The following is a 26,201-nucleotide window of genomic DNA, read 5'->3' as shown; positions in this document are numbered from 1 at the left end:
CGGTGCCAAGGCAGGGAAAGATGTTCCCTGCCATTGTGTTTGTTCTCCATTATGGTGAGACTGAAAATAAAGAGATTTTTGCATGTCATTTATGTGCTTTTGATTGTGATGTGGTACACAATGAATCCATCTGAATTTAATTCAGAAGCTCTATATTCTGACTTATTTAAACTCACACTGAAAAAAGTGGTTTTACATTTGCAACTGCATTTTGTGCCATTACATTATGAACAGACCAGGTCAACAGTACATTCAGTCGATAGAATGCAACCTTGGAGTTTTACTGATTATTTTGATTTACTTTATACTGTAGATAGTAACACTAGAGCTCTGCCACACTGCAGCAGACCACCCTTATGGCCAGTTATTTACTCTTGCAAGTACACGCAGAAAGTCTTACAAGTGTGACAAAGGGAATAACATGTTGCCCCTGACAAAACTGCTGGAGGTCGAGGTCCTTGTTTGTTCTCCTCGAGAGGAAGTCAAACACAGCTTCCACAAACTTACACTTACCACCACAGTGACAGAGATAAATGACCTTTTTCAGGTGGAGCCTTTCCTGATTGACCATCAAATTTCACATTTTTCACATTTCTTTCCAGCAGAAAAAAAAAAAATCGTGAAATGAGGCATTTAAAATAGCAGCCCATCTTTAACCACCCCCTCTGCCGTTTTTCTTCTCACCTCTCTCTGTGCACTGGCACACCGAGTGAAGAACACTTAAAATGTTAATGAAATAAGGACGCTTAAGGAATGATTTGAGGTGATTTTCAGTCATGGGTAGACAATTACTTCACAGCTTGTTTGTCACAATCTTTCTCTCTATTGAGAGCTATTCTAATTCATTGTGGAAATTGGTTTGTTTTTATACTGTTGAAAATGTTTGTGACATCACACAGAGTTTTATTTTAATATATGCAAGTACTTATTACATTTCCTTGTTCTGCTTCTATAAATAAGCATTTGGAACATTTGCTCCAAAGATTCTTCATTTTCTTTCCCTCTTTCCCACAAATCCTTTGGAGTGAAGTTGCATGAAATGAAGTAACTGCCTCCTACACATGCTTTATTTATAGTTACAAATCCCTTTATTGAGATGTAAGGAGATTCAGACCTGTCGTTCAGTGAGTAAAGACATTTTTATCTATCCCTGTAACCCAAGCCTCAGCTCTGCCTCACTCATCTCACCTCGCTTTCACTGGCTGCTGTGGGCTGATGGGAGCTAAGGCTGGGGGAGGGTTGTGAAAGGTAAGGGGCTGAAGAGGACGCGCGTGGAATCTTTGCATATCACCAGAGAAAGTGGGAGGGACTTTTACACCTCCATATACTCCACCCCCCCCCCCTCCTTACAATGCCTTCCAGCTAGCATCATAAACTGTGCTGCAGCTACTGATGTTACAGCAAAACAGAGAGACGTGTGACACCGCACTATCTTACTTACCATCTTTAAAATGAAGGCCAGTAAGCTGAGTGGGGGTGGGGGTGGGGGGTGCTTACAAATGAGAGCGGAAGATGTGGCACCCATCCCTTCAGCGAATTGCCAGATGGAGCAGATCTAAATCAAGTTCCCCCTGCTATAAATACAACGGAAAGCAGGCAGACACAGGGAATAATAAGCAGCAGCATATGCTGTGGTCAGCCTCTGTGGGTAGAAAGGAGTGCAATTCCTTCATGCTTTGCATTTCTGCTCTGAATCCATCCATGAAGTGGCTCAGTTCAGTACAAACCACAACAGAGAAAGAACTGGCAGCAGGACATGCCAATCAGACCAGTGGTCCTTTCCTATGCTTTCTCTACTGATGAAAAACAAGTTGTCCCCAAATAAAATGATGTCTTCTTCTTCTCCTTTCGGCTTTTCCCTTTAGGGGTTGCCACAGCGAATCAGTTGCCTACAGGGAAATGATGTGATTGTGATAAAATGCTGCATTCACCTTCATGGTCCAGCAACTGCTCGATATTTCAAGAGACCCAGTGCCTCCTAGCTCTGTAATTAAATGTAGAACATGGGGCTAGTTGGGTTAAGAGCTGCTGTGGCTGTTCGGGGTTTTTTCTTCCTCCTCCTCCCTAGCAGGTATCATAATGTCTGGATTGGCGGAGGAGGGATTTCTTTGTTGGACCATGAGGATCAATTAAGTCTTCGGGTGGGAGAAGCATTAATGAGACGTGTAATGGAAGGTCCCTGTTCCTCAGGGAGCAGTGTTAAATTCATCACTGCATCGTGTTCACATTTATCAGTGGCACATTACAACTTGTAATCAGTCACAGATGTCAGGGCTGGTGCTGACTCTCTGTCGTTTGGTGTGTGTTGACTCTGGTGTCGATGCCCCTTCTTTTCGCAGAGATGTAGCGGTGCAGTCAAAGAGGCTTTGTCCATTTACACTGGAAAAACAAATGGTACCATGCCAGAATTTTACAAACAAAAGCGGTGTGACATGTAACACAGCAACGCCACCATCTGCTGTGACATTTTACATATGCCATGCTTTGTAAGCAAGGAAGTCGCATGGCAAAAACAATCATTTACTCACGTTAGATGGCATGTGATCATTACTTCCAATTCTGATAAGCTAGAGATTTGAATCTCATATGAGATTGGATTACTGTAATTGGAAATCAATAATGCAAAATAATTGACATTATCATTGATTCTTACATGAAGGATAATTAATTCAAAACGGGTCAAAACAGAGAAGTGACCAATTCCCATTTGAAATGAACTTCCTGTTGACACGAACGCACTGAACACATGGGGTGTGATCCTGTGAGTGTTTTCACAGTATAACACACACTTTCCCATGCTTTTCTGTCACTAGAGTCAGTTAAATCTCTTTACAGCTTCCTTCACAGCTGTGGTTTCACACTATCTTCTCCATGTTGCTTACATTTGAACAACGGTGGTGCAAAACGTTGGAGAAAAACTGTTTTCCCGATATAAATTAGGACAAAATATTCACTAAAGTCCTTGATGTTTCTGCTCTTCCTAAACAATCACAATACTTGCATGTAAATTGTTTCTTTCACCAAGGTCAAGCACAGAGGTGCTTCCAATTCAACAGTTTGAAATGAACCGACCAAAATACTGCTGTGTTGAAACATGGGATTACTCCCTGAATAAATTGGTTGTCTTCCACAGCCCTGTTCCAAACTTCAATCGTGTAGGAATTTCAACATCAACATCAGTGTAAAGTATCCGGCAGAAATATATATATATTTCTGCCGGAGATATATATATATATATATATATATATATATATATATATATATATATATATATATATATATATATATATATATATATATATATATATATATATATATATATATATATATATGTATATATATATATATATATATATATATATATATGTGTGTGTGTGTGTGTGTGTGTGTGTGTATATATATATATATATATATATATATATATATATATATATATATATATATATATATATATATATATATATATATGTATATATATGTATATATATACACACTGTGTAACATTAGAAACCCTCCCTTCACCTGCCTGGAAGAACATGAGATTAAAAAAATTACTGTGAGAATTATTTGTCTTTTCTATTATCCAGAAAATAGAATCACACTGCAGTGCATGTCCCCCAACAGAGTTCTAGCAGCTATTCACTAGGTTTTGGGCATGGGGAGTTTTGACTCTTATCATCATCCAAGTAGTGTGTAATGTAATTCAGCGATGGGTTTGCCAGCTGTCAGGCTCAGTCTATTCTCAGTAAAGGAGGTTTGCAAGCTGCATGCTGAAGTGAGAATCAGGAATTCAAGGCTTTTACCTTTCTAATTAAATATTTATCTCCTGAGGAATGCATATTTTTATAATTACAATCTTATGATACAGAATTAGGTGTTGGCAAGATCTTAGATTTTCTTCCTGTGGTGCTTTTATCTGGCAGACTAAAGTTGCTTGGCGGATGGTCTGTCTCTAGTTACCTGATATCCTGCTGGCACACAGTTCAGAGTGAGAACTTATTTTATCCTGTCAACATTTTATTTTGGTATGTCCCACTCCAGTGTCTTGTTTCAGTGGTTAAAAAAATGTTCAGGAAGTTTGGGCGCCATTAGATTCCAAAAAATCTCACACAACATTGATTTTTTATTTACCACTTTTCAAAATTATTTTTATTGCAGTAAACAAATGGTCTTACCTTCGAAGACTTGAAGACTCCTGACATTAGAGACCAAGGCCTACAACAGATAAATACACCACCTGTTATCCAAAGAGTCTGCTCACAGTCTGCTCTGGAGCCTTTCTCCCCTGGAATATAGTTGTGAAAATACGTAAATGTATTTTCAGTGTACAGTTATGAAATCTTCGATCACTGGCGTAACAGATCTTTCATAGGAAACATGCGGCAGAGACACCACAAGTCCTGTGGCATGCCGCTTCCCTTGTCAGCGTTGCCATATGGTGCTGGTGAAGGAGTCGGCACCTGGGGACTATGCTGCCGTATGGTAGCAGGAAATGCAGAGACACCGCAGCATGGCAAAACAAGTCAGAAGACGAATGCGAAGCTCATCATTGCAATGAAAAACATGACATGACATGAGTACATGTACCATCACAGAGACAAATGAAGGACAAAAAGGGTCAACAATTACCTTCAGGCTGAACAACAAGGTGCACAGCCATTCATTTATTCTCTGAATGGCCTTAGAGACTCATGTGTTTGATATTACTCTGCATGTATGTCTTTTCCTTCTTACATCCTGTGCCATAAACACAACAAAGCAGCTCAGATAAAAATCTGTACTCCCGTATAGTTCCTCAAGCTTCTTATTGAATTCTGCCACTTCTTGTCAGTTCTGCTGCTGCTTGACATTTTAATAGTATTCCTGTTCTGTTCTCTGTTGTGCACTTCAACAAACAATAGTGGAGTTTTCAGGCGATTGCTGAGGGACCAAAAGCCTTGAGAAGCAAACCTTGGGAATCTGTTAGCAGCCGTGAATGGGTGGGTGAGTAGATGGGGGTGGCTCACCTGTATTTTTTTGTGACCTTTTCAGAATGACTAAGGATTTTGGTGCCATCTGTGCCCTCCGGGTACCACTAATCCCATTGCTGCTGCACTCAGCAGTAATGGGTAGCTTAAACCTTTGCAGCAAGTCACTGATCTTTGTCAAACACAAACTCCCACATACAGGAGTGTGCCTTTGTTGCTGTTTTTCTTTTTTTTTTCTGGAATACATTTCACATAGCCTTCATTGCATTTTTCACTCCTTACATTTGTGTCATTGTTTTCTGGTGTAATTGTGATTAATGCTTATTCTCATTAGTCCAATTAATTGGCAAAAAACTAATATGCTGTATTAAAGTTAGCTGTCCTGTAGTGCTTACTGCTCAAAAACCTGAAGGACCACAGACTCAAAAATTTAATTAAGATTCAGGCTTTTTGAAACCATCAAGCATTATTTTCCTCATGAACTTTAATACACTGAAGATTTATTTACTGTAGCTTTGTTGCTGCGATATCATTTTCTCTCCATCTGAATGGAATGGAGAGGGGGTGCAGGCTCTTCATTGTTCTTTTGTGCTCTCTCTTTACTCCATCGGCGGAACTTTGAAGTGCTCCATCTTTCCTAATTGAAAGTGCGCTGCCTGAGTATAGACCCACTTGTGGTGTCACGTTCAAGCTAATGTGCCTGCCATGTCAGGACTTCATAAGAAAATGTGTTCTGAGGCAGAATTCATTACACTCTGCTGTAAGTCTATATTACCTTTTTGCCTATGATAAAATTGTGCAAAAGAAAATGAATTCAAATCCTATTTGAAGCAAAACAAGAGTTGTGAATCAATTTTCTGATGTTAAATGATTCTTTGAAAGCACCTTCCCACTAATGTTGAAGTCAGCATTCTTCACATTACGAGATATTTTGTTGGCATTCTCTTACTCAAGCAACTTAATTTCCTCTCTTGTCCTGTGTGTCACAAAAAGGTTAAGCAATTTGTTTTGTGTGACACTCACTTCAGCCTCTTAGTTTCTTGTCAAGTTGTTGCAGCTGCTGAAGGTTTAGTGCTTTTCCTTTCATGACTGTTCACCTCGCATTCCTCTGCTTTGTAGTGTTCCCCAATGTGGGGAACTTTTTTGCCATCACTGTGTTTTCCACATTTATTTGTGACTGAGATCTATTTGATGATGAAAGGAGAATTGCAATAAAGCTTTGGGATGTGGCACAGATTTCCTTCCAGCATATACAAGTATGTTACGAAACATCCAAAGAGCTTTTCTACCGCTTTTTTTGTTATGAGTAATTTAATTTTCTTGGTTCTATAAAACACTTTAAAATTAAAATTGTTATAAGATAACAAAACAACATCCATCAATGGACTAAGTAAAACAGAAGAACTTAATCATGAAACACAATCTGAGACAAGGGTCCTCGTGTGTCGCCACTCTTTAATAACCTGAAACCATTTTCAGAGGAAGGACTCGACAAATAAAGACATTTGAATGTTGAGCTGCTAGTCAAAATAATAGCGACAAGATAAAAGGAAACCACAAGTTTGTCAATCTGACATTGAGAGGAGATAAAGATATTTCAACACTGGAAAAAATTACTTTATTGTAAAATGTTCACTGTCGAAACTTTAGGTACATGAACAGAGAAAACACAGAACGAGGGATCTGGTATTCGCTTTAGCTTAAACCTGAGTGCACTGCACCACACCGGAACAATAAAGTCTAGCAAGCGGAGGGATGTCTAGGCTTGGCTTTGGCTTGACAGTTTTGAAATGGGAAGCAGTAAGGCAACGGAATAAATCTGGAATTAGAGTTAAACATTAAAATACGTTTTCTAAATCACTTTAGGCAAGTAACGGGTTGCGTTTGATCATAGCAGTCGTTTTCCAACTCTCACCAGCTCTTTACAGCTAGAGAGGCAGCTTTCTCTCAATCCCACTTCTGTATACTCTTTGTGTCTGCAGAGGTGGGTGCACAAGAATGCAGTTTGAATATCAGCCCAGAAACACATCATCTGGAGGACTTTTGTCGGGGGTGGGGGGAGTCTGTTTGCTAGCAAAATGGATGGAAGTTAATTTGCACACACTCCCCACACTGTCATGACTGCAAACTGGTTGAAAAGACTTTCTGAAAGCATATTGGGTCTGTGCACCATGACTGCATTCCGTCCTATCTGGTGATTTACTGTTGTGGAGCTTTCATGCGGGACAGGGTTGTTTTTTGTTGTTGTTGTTGTTGTTATTTTTCATGAAACTGTCAGAAGTATCTAAGTGCTTCCTTGAGGAATGAATCGTCACTGATTTACCGGGACAGGACCAAGGCACACCCCACTAATGTGTAACGCAGCTGCCATCACAAGTGTCTACCTGCTGCCCCTGGTTTCTGCTTTTCATTCATCTCTACATTGATTTCAATAGTAGGGGAGGTGGGAGTCAGGGTACGCTATTTGAAGGCACAAAACTCCCTCCTGGGTAATGAATTCTGTGTAGATGTCCTTCAGCATAATCAAGAGAAAAGTCACTCACATTCACCCTTTTCTTAGGCACAATTAAGATATTTGCATGCCGGCAAAAATATATATCATAACACGGGACACCACCAGTGGTTGTATTCCTGTGTGCATCAGATCAGTTGCAGACTAAGGACACACTGACCTTCAGGCTTGGGGGTGTGTGGCTTTATTTTCTCCTCTGTATGGAGTAACCCTGTGGGCTTAACTCAACCTCTTTTCTATCAAGAGTTCCCATGTTCCCAGACACCAGCAATTGTGTCTTAATGAATTCACTGAATACTAATCAGACCGCTTAAGTCGAGGGGGTGGGGCACGGCTTGACACTGGCAAGGTCCTGTATAAATATGTAGAAGAATTTTTCCCACACGTCATCATGTCTCTTCTGATTTAGAAAACAGTAAAATAAATAAACCTTTTCTGCCTTTGAGAAACCTCTTTCATTTTAGTCTTTCTCTCTTCTGCCTCATCTGTCTTTTAATATGCTTGTTTGTCTCATTATGGTGCTGTGACAATTCTGTTTTGATTTAGCTTGCATCCTGGGGATACCCTGTGATTGCTTTATCTTCACTGACTTCAGAGGGATGTAATTCTGAGTCATAAATTTTGCCATTAATGCCCTGTTTATAATATATTTAAAAAAAATAATAATTATGCATCACTACCACAGGTTACATTTCCTGACATTAATCAAGACTCAACAGACTCCTAATCTTTTATTTGAATCTTGTTAGACCTATGAACAAACTCTTTATGCCTCGATCAATCAGACTGACTTGCTCTGAAATCTGAAACAGTCTTTGGCAGACTGCTCAGTCGCTGTTGGGATACCACAATAGTGATACAGTAATCAGTATTGGAAAAAATAGAAAAAGCCATGAAAAGCGAGTTTGCACATGCAGTTACCTTCAATCCTGAAAATCCATTTGTAATTTTTTAGAAAGAGTAAGTCCGTCTCCTCTTCACAGGCACTCACATTTATTGGAGAAGGAGACGTATTGTAGACCAGAAATCAAAGGTGGCCTTTGTGTATCCGGAACAGAAGAACCTTTTATTCCAACATAGCACTTTAATGGGGCAAGGCTCACTTTGTTGTGATGTTTCAGTTGCATTCAAAAGTTTCCCAATTTAATGTCAGTGCAGCAGACCCAGGCTTTATCTCTCATTTTAAGCCTTTTTAGAGAATCATTCACGCTCGTGAGCGCTGATGGAATTTTAAAAAGCTCTATTTGCGCAAAACTAAAATAACCTGAGGCGGGGAAGTGACTTGTTTAATTGAGGATATAGTGGATGATGTTAATCTTGACATGTATCTGCCATGGTTGTAATTTAAGCAAAATTCCGGTGTGAATCACCTCCTACATCTTAACGAAGTCAAGTCAGCGAGTTCACCATGTAATGTGTCATCATCCCATCTCACCCGAATTAAAAGTTTGCTCGTTGTTATAAAACTGAAGGTGTTAGTGGGAACTGAACAGCTAGGTTGTGAATACTTTTAAGAGGGAATTTGTCCAGGCTCAGTACCAAGAAAAAAAATCTTCTTTATACGCTGGTGTCCAACATGCTGAATTCAAATTTCTGGTTGTAGTATTTTCATGTTTTCAGTAAGCATGGAGGAAATTGGAAATTGAATTACATGCAGATTGAACATACTATTAGTATCATGTAAACTGAGCATGAGTGGATATTCATTGTAACCACCATGACCGTTCAAGGAAAGCATTGCTGTTTTTCTCATTTTTCCACTAACTGCTCAGTGAGAGTTAGATTTTGAAGGACTGGAGGAAATATTGATTTTCATTTGCACTTACTCCCATGCTATAATCTGCAGGTTTATACCATCCACTGACTGTTAGGATAGGAAGGCTTGCAACTCCAGGGAAGCCACATGTTTGTGAGTGGCGGTAGTGTGGTGAAGATGCTGAATCAGCTACATAGTAAAAGGTTATTGAAGGTGCCATTCCATTCAAAACATTTCTAGCCTGATTAGGAACACATTACTCCAAAAAACCATTCCATCATTTATTCTGCATTACATCACGTGTGTCATATATTCCCAAATCGACAGAGGAGTAAATAAACAAAAGCCATGGACTTAATCTCATAATTATGCATGTTTTCTGTGTTCTCTTTAATTACCCTTATAATTGACTCATTTTTTAGCCAACATTCCAGTCCTCAATCCACTGGGTTTTAATTTCTTTGGTTCATACTCATCCAGCTGGTATTATTTCCTTAAATGGTTTTGATTTAGTTTGCCTTGGGGCTTAACAGACAAGATATGAACTGTTTATGAGGAGATACGTTTCTATGCCATTACATATTTTAATGAATTAGTGTCATTCCCCAAGTCATTCCATTGAGCCAAAAACGCTCTGAGTAAGAAGCAGAAATATTGGTGGTATGGGGGAAGACCCTCAAGCTTTCTGAATGTTCCATAATTCTTTATAACAACAGACCTCTGAACATGAACTGAAATAAACAAGTGTGGCTTCATGTTTATTTTTCCTACAGAGCCACAGTGTAACAGAAACTTTGGTTTAATCTAGATCATATTTTGTTACCCGTGGTTTCCAAGGCCTCGCCAACGTGTTATTAAAAAGACAATAATTCACCACGAGACTGCACTTTCATCACCAACATTTGGCTCCACATGACAATATCTGCTTCCACGCACCGCAGTACAACTGCTATCCCGTCAGACAGACATGTCAAACATAAAAAGCATGCTAATAGTAAATCTGCATTTGAAATGGAATCAGTAGGCTTGTCTTGTCATCTGTCTGGCTCATGGTGCACAAATAGCTTTTCATCCTTGAGCAGACAGGATAAACCTGATATCATATGATTATGTAGGATCACAATACCAATTCAGTATCACACAAAATGTCAAGAGCATCCACTGTCGCACACAACCTGCTCACCGCCCCTTTATTGTATTGCCCTATTGTATTGCTCAAAGATAATTTGACATGTTACATAAGGTGCTCTCATTTTGGCTATTATGCTTTTGTCAAGGGCTCTCAAATGACAACCAGGGCATCATCATGTAACCTTTGTCCATCCACTGAACAGAGGGATGACAATAACATGTTTAAAAGGTAGCAGTTTCTTAAAATTCCAATACAGTTTGTCAGATGAGAAGGTTTATATGACTCACCTCTATACTAACAGAAGCCAGTTAGCTCAACAGAATAGGAAGACTGGGTGCCGATGGAAACAAGCAGCCTGTGGCCAAATAGCAGAATCCACAGATTCATTGGTTTTTCAACAGGTTAAATGGAAGTTTTAACGTGTTGATTTTCCAGTTAGGCAGGTGGGTGGATACATGAAAGAGAGTGATGTTGACCTCCTTATAAAAATTCTGCAGGTATTTATAAGTTTATGTCCTGAAGTGTCTCCCCATCACAAAAACCATTAAAATGATGGGGGTTCAGGTGAACTAATCTCGTCTCCGTCTGTTCAGTCGTGAAGCTTAAAAAAAAAAAGTATTTTCTCAGTGATTCTACAAAAAAAAGTCTTATCGACTACCTCTGTTGTAATCCTTTTGAATATGTATGTGTTGTGATGTTGTGATAAAAATTTAGATGAGCCTTTTGAATTTACAATGAACCTTTTGTGTACAGTATAGGGATTTTCACTCTTAGAACTGCTCTGAAAGTTTTGCACATATTCACACACACACACGCACACGCACACTGAAGTGGAAGTGAAAGGGACCTGTTTGATGAATATTAGCTTTTGGCACTGAGGTCGGTCTGCTTTAGCTCTGTACTCAGGCGTAATAAGCCAGCCCCTCCAGCGTGAGCGCAGTGGGCCCGTACTTTAAACACATGCTATGGAGGGTTTTGTTCACTTGGCAGTGAGAGTCAGTTTTTCCTTGATCCCTGAAGCATTGCATTGTCTTTAGAAAGGAGGCTCTTTGTGTTTGTAGAATGGAGCTGCTTACATGTTGAGCCCCAGCAATGTCAGAGCAACATTTCATGTCTGGTAATGTCTGTATGTAGATTACTAAAACATTTATGATGTATTGGAAAGCTATTAACATAAATGTATTTGTGGAATGCTGCGTCTTTGATTTTCTCCTGCTCAGAAAAGGCTGTGCTTTAACATGTTTTCTGCTCATTAAAGCAGGGAAACGTTGCTCTAGGTATATGCTGACTTTTGGTCTGGTGGCTTACTGTCATTAGGGTTTTCTGTCAGGCTCTGTCAATGGGAGGAGGTTGTTACTTAACACATCCGACATGACCCAGTTACAGAGCTACACTTGTGGGATTGTAGGAAGCGGATCTTAACCTGAGGAGGGTTTTTGTACCTTCACACATTTTGTACGTCACTCAATTTTCAGCCGTCATACTTGAAAATGAAATTCCGTAATTTGTTGTGCGCTTACTGTGATTGTTAAAATAAATTCCTGTTTAATGGGCATTGGAAAGCTGCTGCCCAGAAGCCGCTGTAAGTTGCCTTTGACTGTATTTTGCTCATGTGCAAGTAAAGTAGCTTATCATTGCCACTCCTCCCCCAACCCTTACAATGATAACAAGTCATTAAAATTTTGCAAGATATCAAAAAAGCTAATCTTCTCTTTTGACTTCTGTGGAAAAAAATCCAGTGCTGCAAATTAAAACCAATGCAGCATGGCAACTTTGAGGTTACTGTATGTTTTCTCGCCCACACTCATTGCTCTGTTTTACATGCTTTAAATTCCAAATTTTCCTCAGCACAAGAGTCACTGCATCAAGAGAGGCGAAATTGAAAATCAAGAGATCTGTTTTCTCTGAATCTTCAGTTTTATTTCCCCTGCGTATTAGTTGGTTATTCATCTTAATTGAAAATGGGAGGGCGGCACGGTGGCGCAGTGGTTAGCGCTGCTGCCTCACAACACGGCGGACCCGGGTTCGATTCCCGCTCTGTGCGGAGTTCGCATGCTCTCCCCGTGTCTGCGTGGGTTCTCTCCGGGTTCTCCGGCTTCCTCCCACCTCTCAGGTTAATTGGCCAGTCCCAAATTGACCATAGGAGTGAGTGTGTGTGTGACTGTATGTTTGTTTGTATGTGGCTCCGCGGTACACTGGCGTCGTGCCCGGAGTGTCCCCCGCCTCACGCCCTGAGACTGCCAGGATAGGCACTGGCTACCCCGCGACCTGCGTTGGCGGATTAAGTGGGTTGGAAAATGAATGAATGAAAATGGGAGCAGGAATGTCTGAGGTGGAATAAAAGATTAGAGGAGACATGTTGAAGTTAACAGGAGGCATAAGAATAGGTGAGACATTCAGAAATATCTACATCTCTGTGTTCAAAACTCATTGTCTCCACATGCAGAGGATGTTCTCTTTAGAAATGTGTTTTCCATTTGTCACAACCTCGTTTAATTTTTAGGGGCTATGCTCCATTCCAGAGCTGTTGATCCAATGCTGTTTTTTCTGCTTAATACAGACTCAATGTTTGATGAACCAAGAGTTAATTTTGTTCTTGTAATTGGTTTGTTTTTAATTATCTCTGCCGATCGCCGTTAGAGTAGGTTGTATAATCACTGCATTTTGTATGTGTGTTTATAAGCAGGAAAAATTTCAACAGATTTCAAGACTATTAGCGAAAGGTGGCTTATCAAAGTTACATGTCCATAAATTATTGTTGTTTTCTTAAATAAAGTTAATGCCCAGACCTGCCCATTGACTTTTCTCATGAAATCAGAGTTCATTCCATCAGAAGCTTTGTTAGAAACATCACTGTTGTACAGTATTAAGCCAGTCAGTGATGCATGAAAGAATAATTGTAAATTTGCTTGGTGGAGGTAAGTCTAGTTACTAGTTGTACTCGAAAACTGTGACAAATGAATGGTGTGATTCAATAAGACCGAATTTTGTGAGGATAAATGTTGCAGAGCTGAAACTGGTCAAGAAAACACAAGCTGTGCTGTCTGAACAGAGTCAGCGATGGTGACTGATTGGTGGGCATGGAGAGCAACTAGACTTATTACAGTAGAGGGAACCAATCCAGCAAATTAATTCTTACTGTCAGTGTGGACTTGTGGTTTTGATCAGATCCTCAGGAATCAAAATGGGGGAAAAAATTACATCTAAAGAAGTCTTCAGTGTTTTTGGTACAGTGCACATCTCTTGTTTGTCACAAATTGCAGTTGTGGTTTAAAACATCAGTGTCGTATTTCCAGTTTCCTCTGACACACAGCACTTTTCTCCTGTGCATATTTACTGTGTGGAACACTCTGACTCCTTACAGTTTTTTGTATCAAATTTTACAATGAAGTACTGTATGGGTGTATTCATCCTGCAAATTTGTATGAATATATATAGCCACAAAATGTACATTGAGTTATCACAGGGTGCATGTAGGCTCTGCGCTGACATCTGCATACCTCTGACTTTATTATGACACCACTTTGCATGTGCAGGAAAAACCAAAATGCAGGCTGAATTTGAAGGAAGGCACTGCCATGTTGCTGGGGTGAAATGAAAATACAGGCATGCAGGTTTAGCACAAACACAGCCCAACAATGAGGCTCAATATGACATTTGATCATTGGTGGAACAAGGGAGTGTCTGTAACTGTTTGAACCTTTCTTGACTGACAGTAGTAAATACCAGAGGGATGAGGGGGACATTCGTTATGGAGAGGATGTTTGAGCCTTTTTGTCACAGATCTCTGTCGTGACTGGCGTGGTTGGTAATAGAGTTTTCTGTGTTAGATAGTCCAGCTGCAGAGGCAATATAAACAACAAGTACAGTCAATAATAAACTGTTGACTGATGGATCTTCTCTGAAGGACAGTACAAATCCTAATCAGTACAAATCATATCTGAAACAGTACAAATCATAAAGTATCTGAAACAGTGAGGGGAAAACCTTTTCTCAACATCTTTATCGGGACACCTTTTTCCCTACTTGATGAAGAAAATGCGCTGGAAAAAAAAAACCCAGAATGGTTTAAGACTGCTAATAAAGTCTTTCAGCCAGTGAGTATGTGGAATTTGTAGAATTCACCGTATACTGTACATCTGGCTTCTCTCCATCCCCCATCCAGATCCAGCTCTCAGGTCCACCATATAAAGTTTCAGCTGAAACTCAAGGCCCTTTTCTGGCTCCGCTCATATTGAAACATCAGATCTGCCAGCGAAACAATGCTCAAATGCTCAAACATGTTTATCAAACATGTTAAGCAAAGCAGACATACTACATTTTTTGTGTTGGTGGGTGCTTTGGGTTTCACTTGAGAGGGAAAACATGCCTCAACATGCTGGAGATGTGCATTAGTTACTGGGCTGATAAGCTGAATTGACAATGTGGTTTAGAGCAAAAATGCTTATGCATCAATAATCACATTTAATAGTTCTTTTGATTTAAATTCTGAAATCCTGATTGACTCACATTCAATTCTATCTTTGTTTAGTACACAGCAAACACTCCTTGAGCAGCTACTTTGTCAGAAATACGACAGAGGAGAGGTGGAATAAATGTTTACATTGCAGCCAAAGAGCCCCACGGGAATAGAAGTCAGTGTGACATAATTCAACCTGATTGAGTAGTTGTCTTCACAGCAGCAGAGCACAATAAAGTTAGTTACCTTGTTTATTAGTTGGAAGTGGGTCATTTGTCACATGCAACCCTTTATCTTGCAGCCGGCAATGACTGCTCTTGTTCTGCTTTCCCGTCATTACACCGAGAACTGACCATTCCTGGGGAATAATTGCCACTAGCACCAACATTAACGATAAACATTTTTCCTGTGGCTGCTTCTCAGTAAATATCACCACATTTACTGTCATCTGAGGATGTAAGCAGAATCAATCAGAAACACTGCCTTTGGATCAGCAACACGTTAGCATAGCACTGTTTCATCTGTAGGACAGGGAACAGTAAACCCTGAGTCTGATAAGTGAGATTAAAACCGTAGCATTAACTTACATGCTGCAGTGCTTCCTGTGACTCCTCCGTCTCTCAGACACTACCGCTAACAATGAATATTAATATGCAGTATGTGTGCAAATCATTGCAGAGGGAATATTATTGGGCTTGAGCCCATGTAAAATGGAGAACAGGATTGAAATTAACTGGAATAAACTCTATTGGCAAATATATTCAGATTTTTACTTAAGAATATTCAAATGTACCTGTAAACATGGATAATACTTTGGCACTACACAGGCCTGTGGTTACTCTTATATTTCCTGCTCTTCTATTGGATGATCCTACAAGCCCAAAAGGGAATGTCTCACAATGAGCCAGTCCACTCAGGCACATCCTCACTCCTTTTCCCTGGCCACCAAAATTGTATCCAGCTTAGCAGCAGCCTTTTCTCCCTGTTCCCTTTGGCCTTTTGAATGATAACCTTGAATGGTATTGTGTCGGGGCATGAAGGAGGATAAAGAAATTCCTTGATTCCTTGACACAGAGCAAGAAGGTTTAACAAAAGGCATCAGCACTACCTAAATCAGAGAATGTGAGGTATATGAAAGGGACACTTTTTGAGTGAGGTAAAAAGCTTTACCAGAAGAAAGACGGTGAAGAATAGAGTTTTTTCTTAGAGGATAAAGCACTTCTTTGCGTCCTTTTTAAAGCACTGAAATGTGATTTCAAAAGTGAGCTCAATTATGATGATGAAATCCGATGCAAGTATGTACAAAAGTAATTGCTATATTAGATCATATTTTATGCAGCTGACTGTATTTGTCCATTTGTCCATTTAAGTGAACTCTGCCAGTTCATAGAATAGCCTTTCAGAGAGGCCATTAGGCCTGAGATAGTCTTTTGGATAACAATTGCATTGAGATCAATTGAAACTCAATCTCTGAATGAGTTCCTGGCTTCCCAGATGGTGAACTGCTCACACTGTCTGGCCTTCTCCTCTGTGTCTTCGCCTTGTCTGCCAAAAAAGACTATCAGACATCTTCTGGCTGCCAAAGAAACTGAAACAAGGTTTCAAAGTGGGCTCAGTTGTTGGCATAAAGCAGTGAAGAAAATACACAAACCTTGCAGACCTTGTTGACAGAATAACACTTGAACCTCTCTCCTCATCTCCTTGAAAGCTCCAGGCATCTTTAAGTTGGACCAAAGGAACCAGTTGGAGCTGCTAAAGGGAAACCTGTTCTTTTAATTCCCAAAGGCGTCTTGGCAAAGGAACACAGTGTCTGTCTATCCTGGGAACTACAGATTTCTCTTTCTTTCTCATATTTCTGATCTTTCTGTTCTTCTGTTCTTTGGCGTCATAGTCAGAATATAGCTGAAGAAGTGTTCTATGATTTTACCATCCTAGTGGCAGCTTACTGGAGATGTGTCACAAAGTGTAAGCTTAAGTTAACTACATTCTTATAGGAAATGAGTGTCTGTTTGAGCTTCTGTCTCAAATAGAAGAGAACATCTATGGACCTTCTATGGAAACAGCAATCACTTCTATCAAAGGTAGTGCTAGTATGGGTCCGTTATTATTCGTTTAATAAACGTTTTTACTTGCTTGACACAATTTTTAAATGCTGGAGGCCCCAAATTTATTACAATAAAAAACACATAAGGTGAAGACAATACCTATTTTGAAGGCCTGTAAATGTTTGTCATGTAAAGGACACATTCAAGCCATTCCTTTACCAATGTGCCACTAGGACTGTTTAGCCACTGGGTGTGCAGGATAAATCAGATGAGTTTCAACCACAGGCCCTGCACAGGACTGATATCATCAGTGTACTTTGTGATCTGGCCACAAACAAATGCCTCCATTTTCAGATTAGAACACACCCTGAACATAGAAGAGACATTAGAGGTGTGGTTACTCAGACCACACTCAGAGGTGTTCTAGGCCACATGTGTGCCCTGTATGGGCCACATTAAAAGACCTACTCAAATTTGTTCTCTGTGAAACAAAGATGCCACAATAAGGGGATTAATGGATTGCCAGCTGTCTGATTTCCATTTGGGTTACTTAAATGTAACATTAGCTGAGCAGGGAATCTTTTGTAATGCGTCCCTTCTCAGCACCTGTTCTGACTGACCATTCAATGGTCTGCAGTGTTTTCTTCCTATGTCTGGGCTTTGGTTCACTATACCAAAAAAAGGACCAATGAGTGGAATTGGTGGAAAAACAAAATTTAGAGTTTTTGTCACCTGTTGGGTCCTGTAATCACATCATTTGACTCTAAGGTCACAAAAAAATTTCTGCTTTTTGTGCCGGGATGGAGTTTAAAAAAATGTTCTTTATTTGAATGTGGTGAAATTCTGTTATTTTTTACTCCAAAAAATCAAATCTTCCCAAGGGGATGATTAAATTTGATCTCAGCTTTATGAAGTCTGGCATATGGTGTATATACGTTTTGATTGTCAAGCATCCACTATCCTATTGGTTCTTAAAAGGGGCAAAAAAACATCACACAAAGTCCAAAAATTGTGTAATTTATGGTTGAGACACATAACATAACACTGTTGGTGCGACTAGGTGTGAGAGGTCACAGCACAAAAAGGCTGAGAAGTGCTGTTGTAGCTGACAACTGCCTGTCAAATGACGCAGAGCTCTGACTGTCCTGCTGTGCAGACTGGGATGCACTGGTGTCCGATAGTAAATGTGAAGGACATGGATCCTGCATGGAGAATCAGAGCCTGGGAGTAGTTGTCCTTCATCATATGTCTCCAGGAACTTGTTTTACCAACATTATATGCAAGAACATTTTTCATTCTTTGTAATATTTTTCCCTCATTCTAGTAACTAGCCTCCTTACCTCCACTTCTCAATAACCCACGTGAGTGTGGAGGATAGGATTTGATGGAATTAATTATAGCTTTAGAAAAAAACATTACTAAATTGAAATATATGACCATATGTAATATAATGGATTGAATTGCCCCTCAGCAAAGCATTTACATTTTCATTGATATTCTCCCATAGTGATATATGTTTGTGTTTTGCAGCATCTATCTCAACACCATGATGCTGAAATGAATCTTCATAATTATTTCATTTACTGTAGTGTCGCAGATCCCAACAGTTCACATAGAAACCAATGTGATATTTAGTGGTTGCTCAATGGACTTCTTTGTTTTCGCAGTAATTCCCCCTACTGTCTGTTCCCTATCTACACACACATGCACACACAAACACACACACACACACACACACACACACACACACACACACACACACACACACACACACACACACACACAAACACACACACTTTCCATGTCATCATCATCTGACCTGATATGGAAAGTATGCATAGTGGCCTTCCCACCCCCCCTTTTTTTTTCTCTCTGAGATGCCTGTTCAGAGTAGATCTTTGAACATTTCAATAAATGTGTTCATTAAAGAATGGCTTAAATCTTAATTTTTTGAATAGCAATATTATTTTGCAATGATGATGATGATGATGATGATGATGTGCTATTATATTTCCCTGCTTCATCCAACACTTGAAAGAGAATGTTTGATTTAAATAAATATTAATGATGAATTTTTTATCAGGGTCTCATGCTCTGTAGTCTCTATAGTTACAAATATGAATCAAAACACATTCAATAACAATATACTGTATACCTGAGATTATTGTAGCATCTTTTCACTTCCTCACCTCATGTTCACGTACGGTGGCTGCTTGAACATGGATTTATGCTAAATGCTGCTGTTGTATTTTTCATACACTGTTTGGGTCGAGGTGGCAATTCGAAGTTTGATGCAGAATATTTGCCTGAAGTTCTCTTTTGGATCTGAAGAAAAACAGCTGAGTTGCTGCGTGTGACAATCCCCTCATATCCTGAGCTGTGATAACTCGAGTTGGTTAGAGCCTTCTTAGAGTCCTCGTTCTTGCCAGCATGCCAAAGTTTCATTGAATTGATTTTCTTCTGCAGGTGCCATAATCAGCCAGTCTATTTTAATCCCAGAAATAAGATGATAATATTGGCTAGAAAAGACTCAGATGTCTTTTTCATTTCTCACACTCTCGCTCCAAAGTTTGCCAGTTTGTCGAGCCCATGTGCATTGGCATGTGGATTAATTCATGCCTGTTATCTGTCACAGATACAGTGCAGAAATCATGGATGGCAGGGGTAATCAGGTTGGAAGACGGAGCTTTCAACCCCTTCTCTGTTGCCATCCTCATCCCAAAATGATTGCAAAGTAGATACATTGGAAGGGATTAAGCTAATGTGGCCCACCGGTGGCACCCACAGGGTATTTTCAAGAGACGGAGCTTGATATCCAGGGAATAGCTTGTCAAGACCTGGTTGCAGGCTAATATTAAGGATATTAATCCAAAATGTAATGGCCCTGACTAAATTTTCCTCTTGTCTCCATGTGCAGCTTTGAGCACAGTCATAAGTCTCTTTAATCACTGACATAAAACAGTCCCTCCAGGATTTTCCTAAGTTTTACAATAATTATTGCATACCAAAAAATGTGTGAGTATTTTTTTTCACCATTGCTTCTTTGAGAAATTGCCAAGCTATTTACAGGTGTTTGTTGTTCATTTGCAGTGGTTTTATGAGCTGCTGGCAGCTGAGCACTTTGTTTTGATGCAGTAAAAACATTATGAAGTCTTCAAATCACAATGCATGTCACTTTACGCAAGGATGTGAGGCTTGGTGAGATGTACACCAACTAGAATGAGTCAGAGCTTTTTCCATCCATATCTGCTGGATACAGTTGATGACTTGATATCACATGCACCAACAGTCCACTGGAGATCAGCAGCTCACTTTTTTCTCATTTCAATGAAAACACAAACCAAAGAATGAGAGTATTCCCAAAACAGCTGAGTCAAAATTCACCTTGCTTGACATCTGGATGCAGTTTTGTAAAAAAGAAAACTCTCTTTGATGAATTTTTAACTTCTAAAATTCTACAGAGGCAAGGTCTCACAAAAACAATGGAAGAGCTGAATAAACACCTTGTTGATGAGTTAGTAATTGTCTTCCTGTGTGTATAGTCAGACTGCAGCCGTGTTATGTGATTTTCTTTTTTTTTTTTCATCTGCAGTGATGGAGTTGCTATGATTCATACACTAACAGACTCAATCTGTGTTTTCCTCAGGTTTGCTTATAGGGTCTGGCTGTGCACTCTATCCGTTGGGATGGGACAGTGAGGAAGTACAACAAACATGCAACAACAGCTCAGACCAATTCCAACTCGGTAAGATGTCCAGCAGCTCAATGCAATATGCACACAGAACCTGCATAACAAAGAAACGTTTCAAACTTTAGAAGGAGTTTGACAGCAGACATTTAAATGTGGCTCTTGACATTCAACCACACAGTCCCGTGCTTTCTTTTTAACGCCATCAAACTCTCCAAAAGCCATTGAAGAGCTTTATAGCTACTAGCCCAGTGACCACTGTAATCATGTTGGTTCAAATTGGGTGTCTTACTAGACCTGGGATATTGCTGGTTGCAAGTTTTATGTTGAACAACAAACAGCTTCACAGTTTGTGTTTTCTTTAGCAGATAAAACTGCATCATCTAAAAATGGCAGGTACTCCACATTTCAGTGCAGAAGATGACACGGGCATTTTATTGTTTCATTTTACAAGTGGCTATGAGTGTTAGAGACATAAACCTGGTGAATTATTTTCACTACTGGAGAATTACCAAATACTGACCAGACTGATAAACAGATATTCATTGTTTTTTTGTTTTTTTTTTTCATTGTTAGATATGAGTGCTGAAAATAGACAGGAGGCCAATTTATGTTGTGTAATTAGCTCATGTTTGCAGTACCAACTAATAGGTAGTTACATTGGTGTGGAAAAAATAGATTATAAAAGTGTATATGTCAAAATAAATTGTGTGGAATCGTACTGTAAAACAAAGGCAGTATGATCGAACATGAAGTTTTTTGAAGAATGAGTTAATTATGAAAAAATGTAATACTCCAATCACCAGCTTAAAAGGATAGAGACCCTGCTGAACTCAATTATTTGTTGTATAGTCTAATACAACGAAATTGCTACTTGTGGAGCAATAATAGCAATCAAATGCTTCTGATAGCTGGAGATCAGTTTCTGACAGCACATTGGTGCAGTTTTGTCCTACTCCTTGCATATTGGAGTGTTTGGGACCCCAAATTGTTCTTTCCAGGTCCTGCCACAGAATTTCAATGGGGATCAAGTCTGGACTTTGGCTAGTCCATTCCTAAATTTACGTTTTATTCCTCTTGATTCATGTAGGGGTGGACTTACTCCTATGCTTGGGATCATTATTGTGCAGACAGTTTGTCTGGTATAGAGCAGGATTTTTTTTTAAATTGGATTATGTTGTGTCATTGAGGATGAACATTACATTACATCAAATGAATGATGATCTGATCAGTAGAAGGAAGCTAGAGAACCCAGAGAGAACTCACACAGACACAGGAAGAACATACAAACTCTGCACAAGAAGGAATCAAACCCAGAACCCTCTTGTTGTGAGGCAACAGCTCTACCCACTGTGCCACCCCATATGCAGCACTGTATATGATGATATAATGTAAACTCTTAAACAGATATGTCAGACAATCTTTCTATGTTGGATAAGTTTTCATTTAGCACTTCCTTCCTCAAAACAATACGCTAATTGCACATTTGCATTAGTGTTAGAGTAAGTAGAGTGTTCTGTTCAGTTCCCTGGAGTATAAAATCTGCCCATTGAAGACGACTGCACCAGAGTTATTTCGGTTTCAACTCATTCTCAGTAGTACCCTCAACGTCGTCCCACGAGAGCAGTGAGTGTCACACTGATGATGCGTTCACAACGAGGGCTTCTATTCTTTCCGTCGTGGACTCATTCATTAATCATGGAAAACCCAAAGATAACTGTGAATATGGATGCAGGACAAATTAATTGGATGGATGATCAATGTGAAAAGAACAAATTATGTGATTTATATCCACAGACTTTTCACCAGACATGAAAAATCAAAGTCATTGCTTTCATTTGACATTGTGTTAAAATGGAGTATTCCCTCACCCCGATAAAATATACACTATAGCAACATTTAATGGATTTTGTTATGGTTCAGTTTGACTCCATACAAGATTTCTAAAATGAAATAAGTCCTCTCAGTTATGGCTGTTGATTTGAAGAGGGTTTGTCAGTAAAACTCCTCCTCTCATCAGGCTAGTATAAAATTTATTAAATTGGATATTCTCCCAACATTTGATGTTTATAATGAGATGTGTTGACAGTCATTACAACACTTTCCAAATTAGGCATCAGATATATAGGCCATATCCTTCTTTAATAATTCAGATAAGACCGTGGAAGATAGGTTTTTATTTAGTTTAATTTGTGTGCACTTTTGGATTTTGGTTCATTTTCAGCATTTCTCTTCATTGCTGTTCCTAATATTTATTTTGTTCCAATGTATTTGTCCCACGCCAGGCTGTCTGTTTGCAATTTAAGTGACACTATGCTCAGTGCATTTGTTTCAATAATGTTAACGCTTACTCACACAAGGGTGGAAAATGTTGTGACTTGGAAAGAAATGTTGAGCAGTCCAGAGCATTTTAGGATCTCAACGCTAACATGTTTGTGTAGGATTTAAGGTTGTAATGTTCTTATAATACACTATGTACAAAAGTTATACTTCAAATATATACACATTTTAAATGAATTGCATCCAACTGTTACACTTTGGGCAGCTGTTGTCTTCACATTCCTGACATTTTTTTTTTAACTTTCTTTATTGCTGTACATAAAACTACCTAGCAGTAGAAGATCAAATATCCTTGAACACTTCTAAGTTTCATAACATGTCCAGAAACATTATTTTCACTAAATATGCTCTCTTTATTATTTAAGTCTTTCAGTCAGTTGGACTATTGTTATAACCACAAACGTTCACGGTGACGGGCGTTATCAGAGCACTTTAGAACATGTTGGAGGTGCTGTGAAATTGATTTGATGAGAAAGTTTTAAACTGTGCTTTTTAACATCACAACCTATAAAGAAACACAATTTTCGTCAATGGCCTGATTCTACCGTGATTCTATTTGCTTTCGCATTCTGTATTTCACTAGTAATTACTTGATTTCATTACCAACATTACTGCAGAAAGATCATTTAGACATTTACAGTAACTACTGTGCCGTGAAGACAAATCAAGCTTATCAGGACTGTATGTTTTTACACCCTGGTGTGTCTGTGCGTACGTCCTGTATGTACAAAACAAGGAATACTCTGGGAATGTGCATCTTCCCATTCACTTGATGAGAACATTTACATGTGCATGTTTTGCTTATCATTTTAAGAAGGCTGTTTTGAAGCGTGTGCCAGTCACAGGTTGAGCGAGGAACAGTTCTGTGTCTGTGGCTACATCTGCAACACTTTGTAGTGGTGGCGCTGCTTTATGGAATGGCGTGCATCCGATTTGGAGTTGAGCCATACTCAGTTTTCTTTGTGTCAGACTTTTGTACATCTAAATAAACTAAAGTAAACATTGCAGGCCTCCTCTTATACTATCCTTCAGAGAGATGCATGGATAAAATAAAGTTAAAATGATCATTCTCTGCTTTCTTTTGCAGGCTCCTGCCAGATTGGCTGGGCGTATTACTGCACAGGGGCAGGGGCGGCGGCTGCCATGCTGTTGTGCACCTGGCTGTCCTGTTTTGCCGGGAAGAAACAGAAGCAGTACCCGTACTAAAGAAAGCATGGAAGAGACGGGGTGGGGGTAGTGGGCAGCTTGGTGAAAGAGAGTGGAGTACAGCTCAGTGGAATCACACACAAGTATAGCACATCAGGCACCAAAGACGCCAAGTCATTGTGGTGCTCTGCACATCATGGGACACTACTCATCTGACATCTGCAGGGACTGATTCATTATGCAGCACACACAACTTTGAAAAGTGGTTCTTCTCTTGATAATAATATATGGACCAATCCTGTTTGTAAAATTGTTACATAGCTATTCTTAAATAAAAGAAGTATTCTCTTTTCTGTCTTCCTCCTCTTCAGCCATTGATGTTTATGTGATAGTGTGCCCTGTGATGAAGACAAAAGTTATAATTCTTCATTGTTGTGTGAAGTGTTTCTGTGTCACGGCTCATTCTTGCCTAAACACAGACAGAAATGCAATAATCCCTGTAAAGTAAAGCGATCTGAAAATGGCTGCCTGCTTCCTCCACGTTTCAGATTCCAAAACTCCAAGCAGAGTTTATTTAACACTACCATAAGATATACATTGTGATTGATAATGTGCTTTACCATACTCCCACGTGTTTTGTATTCACTCTTCAGATTATACTTTGTTGTTATTATTGTTTTGTAAATAAATGTTTATTGAAATTTTAGTTTCTGAGTCTTATTTGAGTCACAGAATGTTTTCTTTAGCAAACAGTGCAGCTCTGCACTCACATTCCCACAGAAGATTTTCCCATGACCTCTTGGCCTTTGTGGTGCTCACAGCATGAATCTTTTTTTTTTTTACTGCGGTCGATAATGAGGATAAGGATAGGCAGCAATGTAAATTTCACTTTTTCCCATAATTGATTCCGATAATCCCGTGACCTCCAGTTAGATTGTTTGCCTTTGGATCAGATTACTCAACTCAAACCTTCTGAGTCTTCCAGACAAAGCCTGAGATGCAATCGCACCTTTGGACACTGGGAAGCCAGGCACCCGTCAGCTTAATACCGACTGTATCTGATGGTTCTCCTACCTGCATGGTGTGAGTAACAATAATGGTAACCCCAATTAACACAGTTGTGTCATCAGAGGTGCGAGAGGTGCCGAGCTCTAGAGTTGCTATTTTTATTCATTTCTTTCTCTATTTTTTCCCCTTTGATAAACAAACAACGCTTCAGAGATCTGTGCAAAAGTGTATAAAGTCAGCTCATTTACATTGCAGCTGTTCTCTATGCATTTGGCCCTCATTAGCATCCCAATTTTCTCACAATGCCTTGCATCCCCCAGATAACTACGACTCCCCCCACACCTATCCATCCTCACTAGAGAAATCTCTCTCAGTACTTGCTCTGTTTAATATGCTAGTATGGCTCCTCTGCATTCTCCTGTCTCTGATCTGCTGCACTGATTGATACCAGCAGTGACTTGTAAAGTGCCAACCAGACGCCTCATCAGCAGACGCCGACACATTGAGGTCAAGTTAAAGGATTCTACACACTGACAGGTTGCATCTTGCAATCTGAGGTCTTGTTACTTGTTTGTGGATTATTGTCTTCTAAAAACAGTGTAATAACTGGTAAGAGCAGTGGATTTAGTCAGCCACTAAGTGAAAGGACCATTCCTTAACTCTGTGAGCTCTATACTAACTGGGAAATAAATAAACTTCTGTGGCATAAAATCCTTTCAAATTAAAAGTAACTATATTTTTGTAGCATTTTTTAACTGACCTTTTAAGACCCCCTGAATCTACAGACCTCTGTAATGAGCTGGCATCTCATCCAGGGTGTACCCCGCCTCTTGCCTGTAGCCAGCTCAGATTCCAGCAGACCCACGACCCACAGAGCTAAGAAACAGCTGTAGACGAGACCGCTGTGTCTCGTTTGCAAGATCTGGATGGATGGATGACCCTCCAGGGGTTGTTGATTTGAAATAATGTGGGTGGAACATAATTTTAAATGATATAATCCGGTATAAAATGGTATCGTTTGATAAATCTTTTATTAGGGTAGCTTACAATACTCAGTAAGAGTGCTTGAAATGAATCCAAAAAAGTTTTTATTTCCTCATTAACTATTGCAACAGTAAAGTACAGTGCTTTTATGGAAAAATAAGTGT

At 39.5% G+C, this 26,201-nt stretch overlaps 1 protein-coding gene across 1 annotated transcript in view; it reads left to right on the top strand.

Annotated features, from left to right (window-relative positions):
- LOC137596707 (lipoma HMGIC fusion partner-like) overlaps nt 1-24,751 on the top strand; it is a 42,036-nt gene extending 17,285 nt beyond the window's left edge. Inside the window, exons 3-4 of the mRNA XM_068317419.1 lie at nt 20,518-20,616; nt 23,987-24,751. Coding sequence (XP_068173520.1) covers nt 20,518-20,616; nt 23,987-24,105 — 218 coding nt within the window. The 3' untranslated portion in view covers nt 24,106-24,751. The remainder of the gene's footprint in view (nt 1-20,517; nt 20,617-23,986) is intronic.
- The last annotated feature ends 1,450 nt before the right edge of the window (nt 24,752-26,201 follow it).

This window comes from Antennarius striatus, chromosome 6 (assembly GCF_040054535.1).
Source record: "Antennarius striatus isolate MH-2024 chromosome 6, ASM4005453v1, whole genome shotgun sequence".
Taxonomy (NCBI): Eukaryota; Metazoa; Chordata; class Actinopteri; order Lophiiformes; family Antennariidae; genus Antennarius; species Antennarius striatus.
Note: the sequence above shows the minus strand (reverse complement) of the source record. Positions and strands in the feature narration are given on the sequence as shown.